Source organism: Oryctolagus cuniculus, chromosome 14 (genome assembly GCF_964237555.1).
Source record: "Oryctolagus cuniculus chromosome 14, mOryCun1.1, whole genome shotgun sequence".
NCBI lineage: Eukaryota > Metazoa > Chordata > Mammalia > Lagomorpha > Leporidae > Oryctolagus > Oryctolagus cuniculus.
In genome coordinates this window covers 69,004,278-69,018,228 of record NC_091445.1, presented here as the reverse complement: position 1 = coordinate 69,018,228, position 13,951 = coordinate 69,004,278, and the positions used below count along the sequence as shown (strand labels likewise).

At 40.2% G+C, this 13,951-nt stretch overlaps 1 protein-coding gene across 8 annotated transcripts in view; it reads left to right on the top strand.

Annotated features, from left to right (window-relative positions):
• The window catches only part of C14H5orf34 (chromosome 14 C5orf34 homolog), a 29,894-nt gene extending 15,971 nt beyond the window's left edge, over window positions 1-13,923 (top strand). For 7 of the 8 annotated variants that reach the window (XM_070056698.1, XM_070056697.1, XM_070056696.1 and 4 more), the window contains 7 exons: window positions 219-310; window positions 1,334-1,403; window positions 2,082-2,252; window positions 2,668-2,762; window positions 5,467-5,565; window positions 9,357-9,397; window positions 11,514-11,896. In XM_070056698.1, the coding sequence (XP_069912799.1) occupies window positions 219-310; window positions 1,334-1,403; window positions 2,082-2,252; window positions 2,668-2,762; window positions 5,467-5,565; window positions 9,357-9,397; window positions 11,514-11,695 (750 nt within the window). In that variant the 3' untranslated portion in view covers window positions 11,696-11,896. Of the gene's footprint in view, window positions 1-218; window positions 311-1,333; window positions 1,404-2,081; window positions 2,253-2,667; window positions 2,763-5,466; window positions 5,566-9,356; window positions 9,416-11,513; window positions 11,897-13,860 lie in introns of those variants that run through there. The other variant, XM_070056700.1, reaches the window with a different exon arrangement.
• The last annotated feature ends 28 nt before the right edge of the window (window positions 13,924-13,951 follow it).

The following is a 13,951-nucleotide window of genomic DNA, read 5'->3' as shown; positions in this document are numbered from 1 at the left end:
CTATTAGAGTATAACTTTTGAATGCATAAGAGGAATTTTATACTTAAAAAAATGGGAAAATGGGAAAGAATCATACCTTTAAAAATATATAGGTTTTATGGACTTGAGATTGTTTAAAAAAAAACTCCTTATGTAAATAAATATTTCAAGAAAATAACTAAGGAATGAGGACCAACACTTATTATTAGTGAGATTTTTCATTTTAAAATAATTTTCAGAGAGAAGAGAAAACTTATTCAGTAAATAATCTTCCTCCAGATCGACCAGGAAGTCTGTTCTCTGTGTCTTCTCTAATTAACCAGGCCACCAGGTAATTTCACTTTCAATTAAATTAAATATTAGATGTCTGAAAGCCTGACTATATTTTCTTGTGGTTAAGAATTAAGACACCTGGGGCTGGTGCCGTGGCTCACTTGGTTAATCCTCCATCCCATATGGGCGCCGGTTCAAGTCCTGGCTGCTCCACTTCTGATCCAGCTCTCTGCTATGGCCTGGGAAAGCAGTAGAAGATGGCCCAACTGCTTGGGCCCCTTCACCCGCATGGGAGACCCAGAGGAAGCTTGTGGCTCTTGGCTTCAGATTGGCTTAGCTCTGGCCATTGCAGCCATTTAGGGAGCTAACCAGCAGATGGAAGACTTCTGTCTGTCTGTCTCTCTCTCTCTCTGTCTGCCTCTCTCTAACTCTGCCTTTCAAACAAATAAATAAATCTTTTAAAAAACGAATAGAAAAATACCCATGTTTGAATGCTGAGAGAAAATGAAAGCCTTTTCTCTGGGTAAATTTGACATTGTTTCTTGGAATGAAATTGGGAATTTGATGACATAGTTGAAATTTTCAGACTACTTGATTATACTCAGAATAATAAAGATTTCTGAGAATGTAATAAAGATGAAGTCTGTTTTGGTTCTTATATGTTTTTCAAATTTCCTTAATTAATCTGTGACACCCAGAAGGGTGAAAGTGGATCACTGAACTAAATTGTATATTTTTATAAGTTTATATATAAACAAATTTCAAAGCAAATTTGAAGGAGAATTTGTAGCTTGATTTCATGGACATAGTTGATTCACATACTACTAATTTTCAGGCCTGTGAATCTTTCATCTCTTAAAAAAGGAGCTGGACCTTAGCTAGGAAACAAGCTGAAAGCCTAGCAACAGTAGTTCCCTTCTAGGGGGCTTAAGGATTTCTACAAGAAGAGTTCCCAATACATTTCAGTGGACGTGAGGAACTTAAGAACCATCCCAAATGTTGTACTGACATTGAGAGTGGGTACTAGAATTGGAAAATATCACTTCCAAATGTTTAAGTGAAGTGTTTTTCATGCTCACAGAATTCTCCAACATTGCGCCAAGATGAGGCTTTCTTTAAGCCATAACTATCACATATGCTGCTGGAAAATGGTAAGTTTTAAAAATGATCTCAAAGCAAGATAGTGCTGCTTTATTTGTATCCATACTTCCCAGTCAAGACTGCCTGCACTACCTCCTGTGAGGAATTATCTGTAACATCAATATTGGTTAATTCAGAAAAATACCCACCTAGTAGAAAATACTGAAAGACAAGCTTTGACATTTACACTTCTGTTGTATATAGAGTTTTTGTTTTTGGTGGAAGGACAGAGAATTCACTGGGTTTTATGTAAAATAGTCATTATAAACCATTAAGCTATAATATTCCATGTTTTTGTAATTAAAACAATTCTTGAATGATAATTTGGAGGAAGTGATTCTGTGATTTCTGATATCTGTACTGATTTAATTGAAAACCTCCATTACTCTTCTTTAATTTCTGTCTAGGTAAAGTTCAGAGCATTGACTTTACTATGATTTTAGAACTTCATGCGCTTGTGAATAGATTTTTTAAGGTATCTAAGTCTAGAAAAATGAAAACATGTATAAGGATTCTAGAATATTCAACTTCTGAATAAGACTCTAAAGTTGCCAGAGCGTTAATTAACATTCATTTAAATCTTGTCAATGGATAACTCTCACATATCCTGTTTTTACTTTTTAAATTTTTTTAAAATTTTGGATTAATATATAACTTTTGTACATCTGTTTTTATTTACTTGGGCTTAGGTACCTGGGATAAATGATAACAATACGCTGCCTTTGCTTTTGAAAGAATCGCTCATACCTAACACAGGAAGATTTCTTGCCTACTCTGATGACAAAGTACATGCTATTTTTTTAGATGGCGTTACTCTAACCCTAAGCTGGAATTTTAGCTCTTCTATTGAAAATAGACAGGTGGGTATACTTCAAACTGTAATTTATGTTTACTAGTTACTTATCAGTGGAAAGAAGAATAAAGAAAATACCTTGCCATCTCTGTTTATTTTATGAAGTATAAAATCTGTAAAGATGCTTTACTGATCACATGGATTTCCCAGCAAAAATCAGAATGGTGTGACAAATAGTTATTTTTATGAAGATAGCTCATTATAGTGAGAGGGATTAATATTTTTATTCTCATTGATATTTATCCATAAGAGGGGTGGTTAAATACCCATAGCAATATAAAATATTGCATTTTAATTGTGAAAATTGTTAATGACTCATCTATATTTTTTTTTTAACTTGTAATACAGTCAGAAGAGGTTGTTCATGGTTTTGTTTTCAGTTTTACAAGGATAAAACTTATCTTTCCTCTTTGCCTCTTAAGGTAAATCAAGGTCTCAGTTTAGGTTGGTGTAAGTTAACTTTTCCTGATGGGCAGTGTCAGTTAATTCAAACTGAATACCCCGGACCATATGAAAGGTACTGAAAAACAATTTTAAAAATTATTTTCATGTTTTACTTTTATTTGACACTTTTAGTTTTTCCATGTGGCTAAAGTAAATGAAGTCATTTCAGCGCGTTTCAAAATTTGTATTTTCATTGGCATTTAGCATAACTAAGTAGATCAGGTCAGCCTTGGTCATTTCCTTTTGTATTCAAGTGATTTTTCAGAATGAAATATGTTTTAGACATAACTGGCTTGCTGGGGGAGATTTCACTCTGGTCAGCTGTGTTAACCAATTAACTAATCCTCTAACCAATCTGAAATAAGTTTTGCTACCACAAATAACTAAAATTGTGAATATTTCTGTAAACTGAAAAAATTGAATTAAATTAGCTGATGATAATTCTTAAAATGGGGAAGAATTTTGACATCTACTTTTTATGAATATGTTTTTTCACTTCTGGTTTATATAATTTGTAAGACTAATTCAACTTGTGGTAATCTTGACATTTTAATGATTTCACTTGAGAATGTCCACATAAGATGGCTTTTTTTTTCATCCTGCCTGAATTGATTTTTCTGTTGGACTTTATTGCTTTTGGGCCCAAACACACTTTCATTGCTATTGAGTAATTTATCTAAAAAAGATGGTGTCTTTAGCAAACATTACTGTTTGTTTCAGCCAGTCACTGCAGATCATTCATTTCATTAAACCTGAATATTTCTTTTGTATATTCAGTGGGATATATGTAATATGTGTGGATATATACAGGGGTACTTCAAAAGGTTCATGGGAAATGGAATAAAAAGATAAAAGTAAAAAATATAAACTTTATTTCTCAACATAAGATCCATCAAGTTCAAGACATTTTCTTATTGATATCAGCTGGTTAGTCCATCCATAAAGAACTAAAGTCCTGGAATTTAACTGTGTCAGTGCATCTCTTTGCATAATTAACTGAAGAAAAATGAGTATCCTTTAAAGACTTTTTAATATTAGGAGGGGAAAAATTCAGAAGAGACCAATCAGGACTGTAAAGTGAATGCTTAATGATTTCCTGTTGAAACTGACAAAATTGCTCTTGTTTAATGAAAGGAAACAGCAGGAGCATTGTCATGGTAGAAAAGAAGCTGTTTAGTGAAGGTTTTCCAGACATTTTTCTGCTAAACCTTTGGATAACTTTCTCAAAATACAGTCATATTAAGCAGGTGCCATCTCTTCTGAAAGTCAACAAGCAAAATGCCTTGAGCATCCCAAAAAGCAGTGGCCATGACCTTTGCTCTTGACTTTTGCTTTTGACTGTACCACTTCCATCTCTTGGTAGCCATTGCCTTGATTTTTTTTGTTTTGTTTTGTTTTGTTTTTGACGGGCAGAGTGGACAGTGAGAGAGAGATAGACAGAGAGAAAGGTCTTCCTTTGCTGTTGGTTCACCCTCCAATGGCCGCTGCAGCCGGCGCACTGCAGCTGGCGCACCGCGCTGATCCGATAGCAGGAGCCAGGTACTTATCCTGGTCTCCCATGGGGTGCAGGGTCCAAGTACTTGGGCCATCCTCCACTGCACTCCCTGGCCACAGCAGAGAGCTGGCCTGGAAGAGGGGCAACCGGGACAGAATCCGGTGCCCTGACCGGGACTAGAACCCGGCGCCGCAAGGCGGAGGATTAGCCTAGTGAGCCAGGACGCCAGCCTTGATTGTGTTTTGTTTCCAGACTTGTACTGGGAAAGCTATGTTTCATCTCCTGTTCCAACTCTTTGAAGAAATGCTTTAGGAACTTAATTCCACTTGTTAAAATTTTCCTTTGAAAGCTCTGCTTTTGTCTGCAGCTGATCTGAGTACAATAGTTTTGGAACCCAGAAACCAGAAAGTTCACTCAATTTTAATTTTTCAGCAATAATTTCATAAGGCAAAAAACTTGAGATGTCTGAGGTATTGGCTATTATTTTCGGTGTTAATTATCATTGATCTTCAATTAGGGTACAAACAATTTTTTCTTGTAAATTGATATCCATCATCTGCCACTGTAGTTTTCACTTCAACATTGTCTTATCCCCTTCTTAAAACAAGTTACACATCTGTAAACTGCTGATTGCTTTGAGGGATTATCTTCATAAGCTTTTCATTAAGTATCAGTGGTTTCTTCATTCTTCCACCTAAACTTTACCTAAAATGTGATGTTTATTCTTGCTTCAGTTTTAGCAGAATTCATGTTGCTGATACAGCTTTTTTCAAACTGATGTCTCATGCTTCTTAGTACCCCAAATTAGATTCTGTTCAGACACAAATACAAGTTTCTTTTGGCATACAAAAATTTGAAAGCCATGCACATATTTCCATGAACTTTTTGAAGGCCCCTTGTATATGTGTATGTATGCATTAACATGTTTCCTCATTTAAATTTCAGTAAGCGAGAATCTTCCCTAGTCTTACAGGTAAAGACAGTTAGTTTCATGATAAAACTTAATGAAACCTATTTTACTTTAAAAGGAAAATTTAACATTTTAATTAGAACTTTAAATCCAAATATTAGATGTGATTCCTAAATATTATCTTTAATAATCACAAATATAATCACTCTGGATAAATTATGGAGAAAACTTGCCTTTCCTATGAGCAGTGAAAAAGGTTGTTAAAATTGCCCAGCAGATGTCTCACTCAAGTTACCTTAATGGTTTTCCTATTTTTTATGTTATTTTATATTAAATACAAGCTCAATTATTTCTTTAATGGGTTCACTGTAGATATGTGACAACAGTAACATCATGGTGTAGAAGACTGACTCAGACAAGTCCAAGAGAATTGCCCACATGTACTTCATCTTCTGATCTTGAAGAAAACTGGTATTTTTATTTCTTTTTAACTTAATTTGTGTAGGAAAGCCAGCTAATACCTAATCAGTCATCTAATCATACTTCCTCACACTGTGTCTCATCTAAAAGTCAGAAACTGCATTGAAAACTTCACATCAAAATGAGTAGCCTTTTTACATGATAAATGCTTCCTGAAAACTTTACAGGATAAATTAAAATAAATTATTAAAATTTTAGTAATATTGAAGGAAGTAAGATGTTGACTTTTGAGCAAATGCTCTCTGTTATGATATTCAGGTTCCTAAATGAAAAAAAAAAAAGATAAGAAGAAAGGTTATTAGAAAGAATAATGTCACTGAATGTGTAACTTGAATATATTGGAAAAGGGTATCATGAACAATTTGAAATTAAGTTGTGAGGTGACCTAGCATAGTGTAATAAACTTTATACATTTATATATAAAAACATTAAGCCTGATTTTTATCACATTTTCCTGGTTTATTTATTAAGTCAGTAGGTGCTGTTTGAATATCTCGGGTATCTGAGGATCCAGCTTTCTAGATCCCTTATCCTTCTGCTATAACTTGTTTGGGAATAGAAACTTTACTTAAGTAGCTAGCAAAAATACAGTTGAGTTGTGGGGGTAAACATTTGACATAGGAGATGTCATATCATGTATCTGAGTGCAGTTCCTGGATCCAGCTTCCAATTTCAGTTTCCTAACAGTGCAGGACTTCCAGAGGTAGCAGGCGATGGCTTGAGTTGTTGGATTGCTGCCACCCACATGTGAAAGACCTGAAATTCCTGGATCCTGGCTGTCACTACTGATCCAGCCCCAGCCATTTCAGGGATTTGAGGACTGAACCAGTAGATCGGGACTCTGTCCCTCTCTAATTAAAAAAAAAGTCTGGCTGGAGAGAACAGGAAATCGTACAAAGCTATAAAAACTGTTTATTTCAGCATTGCTCAACCAACATAGTAAAATATCAGCCCTTTTATATGAAAACTGAAAAAAAAAAAAAAAAACAAAAAACCTAAGGTCTAAACAGTGAAACAATGAACAGCAGAACGACAAAGTAATTGAAGAACAGCTCCCTTCCCTTTGCAGAGCCTAAGATGGCTCCACTGTGATTTTTTTTCTTGTCAGAGGGTTGAAAGGACTGTACAATAAACAACTACCTAAATTGTATCTCAGTATTTTTCATACCTCACCCACAATTATTAGCTTATTAACTCAATTTTTAAATATTTTAGTCAAAAGTAGTAAAGAAGTTATTTTATCAGAACTTGGTTCATCTTGTGACCAGTATCAGCACTAGATGTTGTACTCGTGTTATTGCTTACACCCAGAAAACTGTGTCTTGAGCAAAAGAATTTTCCAATGTTGAAAGATCAGCAGGCTTTAGAGTAAGTCATAGCCAAGTTCTCTACAACTGATTTTTTTTTTTTTTTTTAAGATTTATATATTTATTAGCCGGCGCCGTGGCTCAATAGGCTAATCCTCCACCTTGCGGCGCCGGCACACCGGGTTCTAGTCCCGGTTGGGGCGCCGGATTCTGTCCCGGTTGCCCCTCTTCCAGGCCAGCTCTCTGCTATGGCCAGGGAGTGCAGTGGAGGATGGCCCAGGTGCTTGGGCCCTGCACCCCATGGGAGACCAGGAAAAGCACCTGGCTCCTGGCTCCTGCCAGGATCAGCGCGGTGCGCCGGCTGCAGCGGCGGCCATTGGAGGGTGAACCAACGGCAAAAGGAAGACCTTTCTCTCTCTGTCTCTCTCTCTCACTGTCCACTCTGCCTGTCAAAAAAAAAAAAAAAAAGATTTATATATTTATTTGAAAGGCAGTGAGGCAGAGACAAGAGAGAGAGAGAGGTCTTCCATCCCCTGGTTCACTCTCCAGATAGCTTCAATGGCTGGAGCTGAGCTGATCCGAAGCCAGGAGCCAGGAGGTTCTTCTGGGTCTCCAACATGAGTGCAGGGGCCCAAGCACTTGGGCCATCTTTTACTGCCTTCCCAGACCACAGCAGAGAGCTAGATCGGAAGTGGAGCAGCCAGGATTCGAACAGGCACCCATATGGGATGCTGGCACTGCAGGCAGCAGCTTTACTTGCCACACCACAGTGCCAGCCTCTACAACAGATTCTTAAAATGATTAAAGATCATTTTCATTCTCTGTCCACAGACTGCAGTATGAAGGAAAAAAGAAAGCAAGCTGTGGTCTGTTGTAGTAAAGCCAATAAAGCAAAGGCACGTACCCTCTTAGGAACCGTGAAGCAGTCTTTCTAGTGACTTGCATAAAGACTGATATCCTCATTAAATGTGCAGAGAGCTAGTCAGGTTACACTATTTGTAGTTTTATGCTACTGCTCATATTTCATTCTACCCTGAGAGGTAAAAACATAACACACATGTAAGGGGTTCTGCTCAGGCTGTGTATATTCAGCCCTCTACCCCCTACTGGTTGCCCACGAGCACATTGTAAGAACTAGGGTTCATCATGCTAGTGCTCTGTGCTTAAGAAATCAGTGAATAGTCTATTCTAGAATGAATTTAATAAAAATTTATTATGCATTGACACCTAATTAAACTATATAAAAACTCAGACCTTCCAAACCATCATTCTGTAAGAGTTCCATATAAATGGTACTGTATAATATGTGCAAAGTACAGGAGAAAACATCTTTTTTTAAAAAAGATTTATTTAAAAGGCAGAGATACAGAAAGAGAGAAGGAGAGACAGAGATTTTTCCATCCCTAGGTTCATTCCCCAAATACCACAACAGCAGTGTGGGCCAGGCTGAAGCCAGAAGCCTAGAATTCCATCCTAGTTTGTGGGTTGCAGAGGCCCAAGTACTTGGACTTTCTAAGAAGTCATAGGAGGGGCCCATATTGTGGTGTAGTGGGTAAAGCCGCCAACTGCAGTGCCAGCATCCCAGTGGGCTCCAGTTCGAGTCCTGGCTGTCCCACTTCTTTTTTTTTTTTTTTTTTCCACAGGCAGAGGTAGACAGAGAGAGAGAGAGACAGAGAGAAAGGTCTTCCTTTTCCGTTGGTTCACCCCGCAATGGCCACTGCAGCCGGTGCACCGCGCTGATCTGAAGCCAGGAGCCAGGTGCCTTTCCTGGTCTCCCATGTGGGTACAGGGCCCAAGGACCTGGGCCATCCTCCACTGCCTTCCCGGGCCACAGCAGAGAGCTGGACTGGAAGAGGAGCGACCGGGACAGAATCTGGCGCCCCGACCGGGACTAGAACCTGGTGTGCCGGCGCCGCAGGCAAGAGGATTAGCCTAGTGAGCCCCGGCCCCGGCCTGTCCCACTTCTGATCCAGCTCTCTGCTATGGCCTGGGATAGCAGCAGAAGATGGCCGAAGTCCTTGGGCCCCTGCACTTGTGTGGGAGACCTGGAAGAAGCTCCTGGCTCCTGACTTCTGATCGGCGCAGCTCCAGCTGTTGCAGTCAATTGGGGAGTGAACCAGCAGATGGAAGACCTCTCTCAATCTCTGCCTCTCCTTCTCTCTGTGTAACTTTGACTTTCAAATAAATAAATAAATCTTAAAAAAAAAAAAAATGAAGTCACAGGAAGGCCCCAATGCCTTTAAACATCAACACTTGATTAGAGTTCTTGAAGCAGGGACTTTTATTCACTTGTCTTCGAAAGCACTCCGTATCAGTTGAGTGAACTTGTTGCAGATATAAAAGAGAATTCTTTTAGATTCTTCTCTTTAAAATGCTAACCTTTATGAAAAAAAATGAAGTATGCTTATTTGAAATTTCATGAATATAAAGGAAACACACCACCAACAGGAAGTTAATTTTTTTTTTCTTGTACAGGTCTGTTGCTTCTGAACTTGAAAAGATACGGAAGTTTAACTGTATCCTTTGAACAGAAGGTATTGGCCTGCATACGCTCTTCCATTCTAGGCTTAATTCATATCTGTACTTTTATTAATCCATACTTACATTCTGCTTAAGAGTCAGCAGATACTTGATTGTGATTTACAATGTTTCTTTTCTATAGAAAGGTACATATGTTAATATTTATACCTTTTCTTGGGTTTAAATTAGGTAAAGAATAGTAAAATAGGATTAAAGACTCCTTTGGAGAATTTTTGCTTATATATTCACATAATTCTAACTGTTTAATACTTATTTCTGAATTCTGATAAAACTTTTTGTTCTGTACATTCTCACTCCACCTAAATTTGTGTTTTCTTGTTATTTTTCTGTAATCTTACTTAAATAAAATGTCATTCTAAAACAGAAGCCAGGATTTTAGATTTTTTAATTTAAAAAGCAAAGATATTAAACAAATCGTTTATAATCCTGTTGTTGCTACTCATTTTTTTTTGGAGGGGGAATAGGCAGAGTTAGACAGTGAGAGAGAGAGAGAGAAAGGTCTTCCTTCCGTTGGTTCATCCCCCCAAATGGCCGCTACAGCCGGCGTGCTGCTGCGCCGATCCGGAGCCAGGAGCCAGGTGCTTCCTCCTGGTCTCCCATGCAGGTGCAGGGCCCAAGCACTTGGGCCATCCTCCACTGCCTTCCCGGACCACAGCAGAGAGTTGTCCTGGAAGAGGGGCAACCGGGACAGAATCCAGCACCCCGACCGGGACTAGAACTTGGTGTGCCAGCACCGCAGGCGGAGGATTAGCTTAGTGAGCCATGGCACCAGCCACTACTCATTTTTTTTTTTAAAGATGTCTTTAAAGAGTTAGAGAGGGAGAGGGGGAGAGAGATATTCCATTCACTGGTTTACTTCCCAGATAGCCGCAATGGCCAAGGATGGGCCAGGCGGAAAGAGCCAGGAGCTTCATCCAGGTTTCCCATGTGGATGGCAGGGGCCAAAAACTTGGGCCATCCTCCACTGCTTTTCCCAGTGCATTAGCAGGGAGCCAGATCGAAAATGGAGCATCTGGGACTCAAACAGGCACCCATATGGGATGCCCAATGCTGGCCCCTCTACTCATGTTTTTTAATCCCATATTACTTCTCTCTCTCTTTTTTTAAAGATTTATTTATTTATTTGAAAGTCAGAGTTACACAGAGAGAGGAAAGGCAGAGAGAGGTCTTCCACCCGATGGTTCACTCCCCAATTGGCTGCAACAGCTGGAGTTGCGCTGATCTGAAGCCAGGAGCCAGGAGCTTCTGGGTCTCCCACGCGGGTGCAGGGGCCCAAGGACTTGGGCCATCTTCTACTGCTTTCCCATAGTAGAGAGCTGAATTAGAAGTGGAGCAGCCGGGTCTCAAACCAGTGCCAAATGGAATGCTGACGCTTCAAGCCATGGCGTTAACCCACTGCACCACAGCGTCAGCCCCTTAACCCCATATAACTTCTACACTTAAAGTATTACTAAAATTTTAATTCTTTTATTTCTTCCCTACCACCAAACCTCTATAATATCTCTCCTTCTCCAACTCCCTGCCTCCACTTTCTATCCTCTACTCCCTACCACTTCTTTATATGGTAACTAGTTTCCTCATCTATAATAGGTAGTCTTAGGCTGGCGCTGTGGCTCAGTAGGCTATTCCTTTGCCTGCGGCGCCAGTACCCAGGGTTCTAGTCCCAGTTGGGGCACCGGATTCTGTCCCAGTTGCTCCTCTTCCAGTCCAGCTCTCTGCTGGGGCCCGGGAAGGCAGTGGAGGATGGCCCAAGTGCTTGGGCCCTGCACCTGCATGGGAGACCAGGAGGAAGCACCTGGCTCCTGGCTCCGGATCGGCACAGCACGCAGGCCATAGCAGCCATTTAGGGGTGAACCAACAGAAGGAAGACCTTTCTCTCTGTCTCTCTCACTAACTCTGCCTGTCAAAAAAAAAAAAAAAAAAAAAAAAAAAAAGGTGGTCTTGATAATTCTAAAGTCTCGACTGTAATGTGGATCCAAGAAATCTGCCTTGCAATGGAGGTAATATTTTACCGTGAAAGCCAGGGATTCTGAAAACAAGAGTATTTACATAGTGAAACACGGGAAAAAGCTCCTTAGCTAAGTGACTCAGTGCTACTGGAGAACAGCAGTATCCTGAACCAGAAAAGCGAACAGTCTGCTGATCATTACACACTAGCTTCTTCAGAAACCTTTCCAGAAGAGCCTCATGAAAATCGAGTATCAGTCGCATTGAAAAAAACCTCTGAAATCCTTCAGGATATTGACTGCCTTCTATCAAACTCTAAAAAGTGAAAAATGGAATTATTACAATATATTCTTTTTAAGGAAGTTGTTTCAAGAACCGGCTTTGAAATTACTAGTAAGCCAAGAAATTGTAAACATTTATTCTGCACAATGATTGTATGAGAACTGATATTTAACTTTGGAGGTATTTTACATGATTTATAAATTTTTAAAATACACATTTATATTAATAAAAGCTTTGGAAATTTTGGACTGCTTTAATTCTTCAATTTTATCAAAATGTCTTGTAAAGTTTTTTTTTAAGAATTATTTATTTATTTGAAAGTCAGAGTTATAGAGAAGAGGGAGAGACAAGAGTAATCTTCCATCTGCTGTTTCACTCCCCAGATGGCCGCAATGGCTGGGGCATGGTGGTGGGGGTGGGGGGCTGGGTAGGGAGTGGAGGGTGTTGGGGGTTGGGGTGTGCCCAAGCAGTGGCCATCTTCTGCTGCTTTTTCCAAGCCATTAGTGGGGAGCTGAATCATAAGTGGAACAGCCAGGACACAAACCAGCGTCCATACAGGCAGCGGGTTCACTCACTACACCACAATGCTGGTCCCTCTTGTAAAATTTTAAAGCTGTTGTTTTTATCTGTGGAGCAATCAATATAAATCTTCAAGTTTTTTTTTTTTTTTTAATATTTAGAATAGTGTATTTGCTCATTTGCTATTTAGTTTATCCAAATATTTTCCAATAGAACTGTGAAAGACAACTAGATCTCAGTGGGGAAAAAACTGACATAGGCAATAATACAAACTAAGAAGCACTTTAGCAAATATAACTGTCTCATGAACCAGATTCTCTCATTGTTTTTGAATATGAAAACTAAGTTAAGCTGAAAAATCTTGGGAGAAATTAGCTCACCAAAAGTGCTATTGTAAGTTTGTAATGAACAAAACCATACACCCAAAAAGACTTCAGGATTATACCAAATACAATTAGAAATGTTCTAACTTCTGATTTCTTTACAAGACCAAACTCTCCTCATGAAAAGGAAGAAGCAACTGAGGAAACCGGGAAGAAGCGGAAGTGTGATAGGTCAGGAGTGATCATGTCACTGAGTTGAATGGGCCTGATGCCCACTTCCGTTCCTCTCACAATGGGCTGCTTCACATTTCAAATCCCAACAGTATTTCCTCCCTACTACTTGACCAAAGTTAGCTTCTCCCAACTCTCATGACATCATCCTATTTATTTCCTTTACAGTACTTACTAGTCTGTCCAGCTATGTCTTACGGCTAGAACACGTGCTCCATAAATCACTCTGTAGCCTACCGCCTGAAACCACCGGATATGTACTGCTTAACGGAATCGCTGCCTTCAGGCAGTAGACTCGGCTACAGAGAAAAGAACACATCTGTTGTAGTTTAAAGGAGGCCATCTATGTTGGCCCTCCAGAAGGCATAGACTGAGTCATGTACTAAAAAGTTACTGCATTCAGACTGAGAAAATTTGTCTTTAACATGAATGAAAGCACTCAAGAGTTGTATTCAAAAACAAAGGCCTGCGCCGAGGCTAATTAGGCTAATCCTCCGCCTTGTGGCACCGGCACACAGGTTCTAGTCCCGGTCCGGGTGCGGGATTCTGTCCCGGTTGCTACTCTTCCAGGCCAGCTCTCTGCTGGGGCCTGGGAAGGCAGTGGAGGATGGTCCAAGTGCTTGGGCCCTGCACCCCATGGGAGACCAAGAGAAGCACCTGGCTTCTGGCTTCGGATCAGCGCTGTGCGCCAGCCGCGGCGCGCCGGCCGCAGTGCGCCAGCCGTGGCGGCCATTGGAGCGTGAACCAACGGCAAAAGGAAGACCTTTCTGTCTCTCTCTCTCACTATCCACTCTGTCAAAAAAAAAAAAAAAAAAAAAAAAAAAAAAAGTTGTATTCAGTGACGGGCGTGGCACAGTGGCTTACAACACCCACATCCCACTTGGAGTGCCAGTTCCGATCCTAGCTCCTCTGCTTTCCATCCAGCTTCCTGCCAATGGGCAGAAAATGGCCCAGTCTTGGCAGAAAAACATGTTACAAGAAAACAAGTTGAAGCGGTCACACATACCCCTTCCCAGGAAAGGCCCTTCTTTGGGAAGGCCCCTATCATAGGAAGGGGTTAAGAATGTTCCTCTGTGGGCTCTTAGGCCAGTGTATCCTAGAGCCAACCGCCAAACTAGAGGTCTCTCTGATTCTAGGTTAGCACGCACCACACCGAGGCAGGGAGATGGAATGGGACCCGGCCACCGTGCGATGACACAAGCTATCCGTGAGTCCAGTGAACTAGGA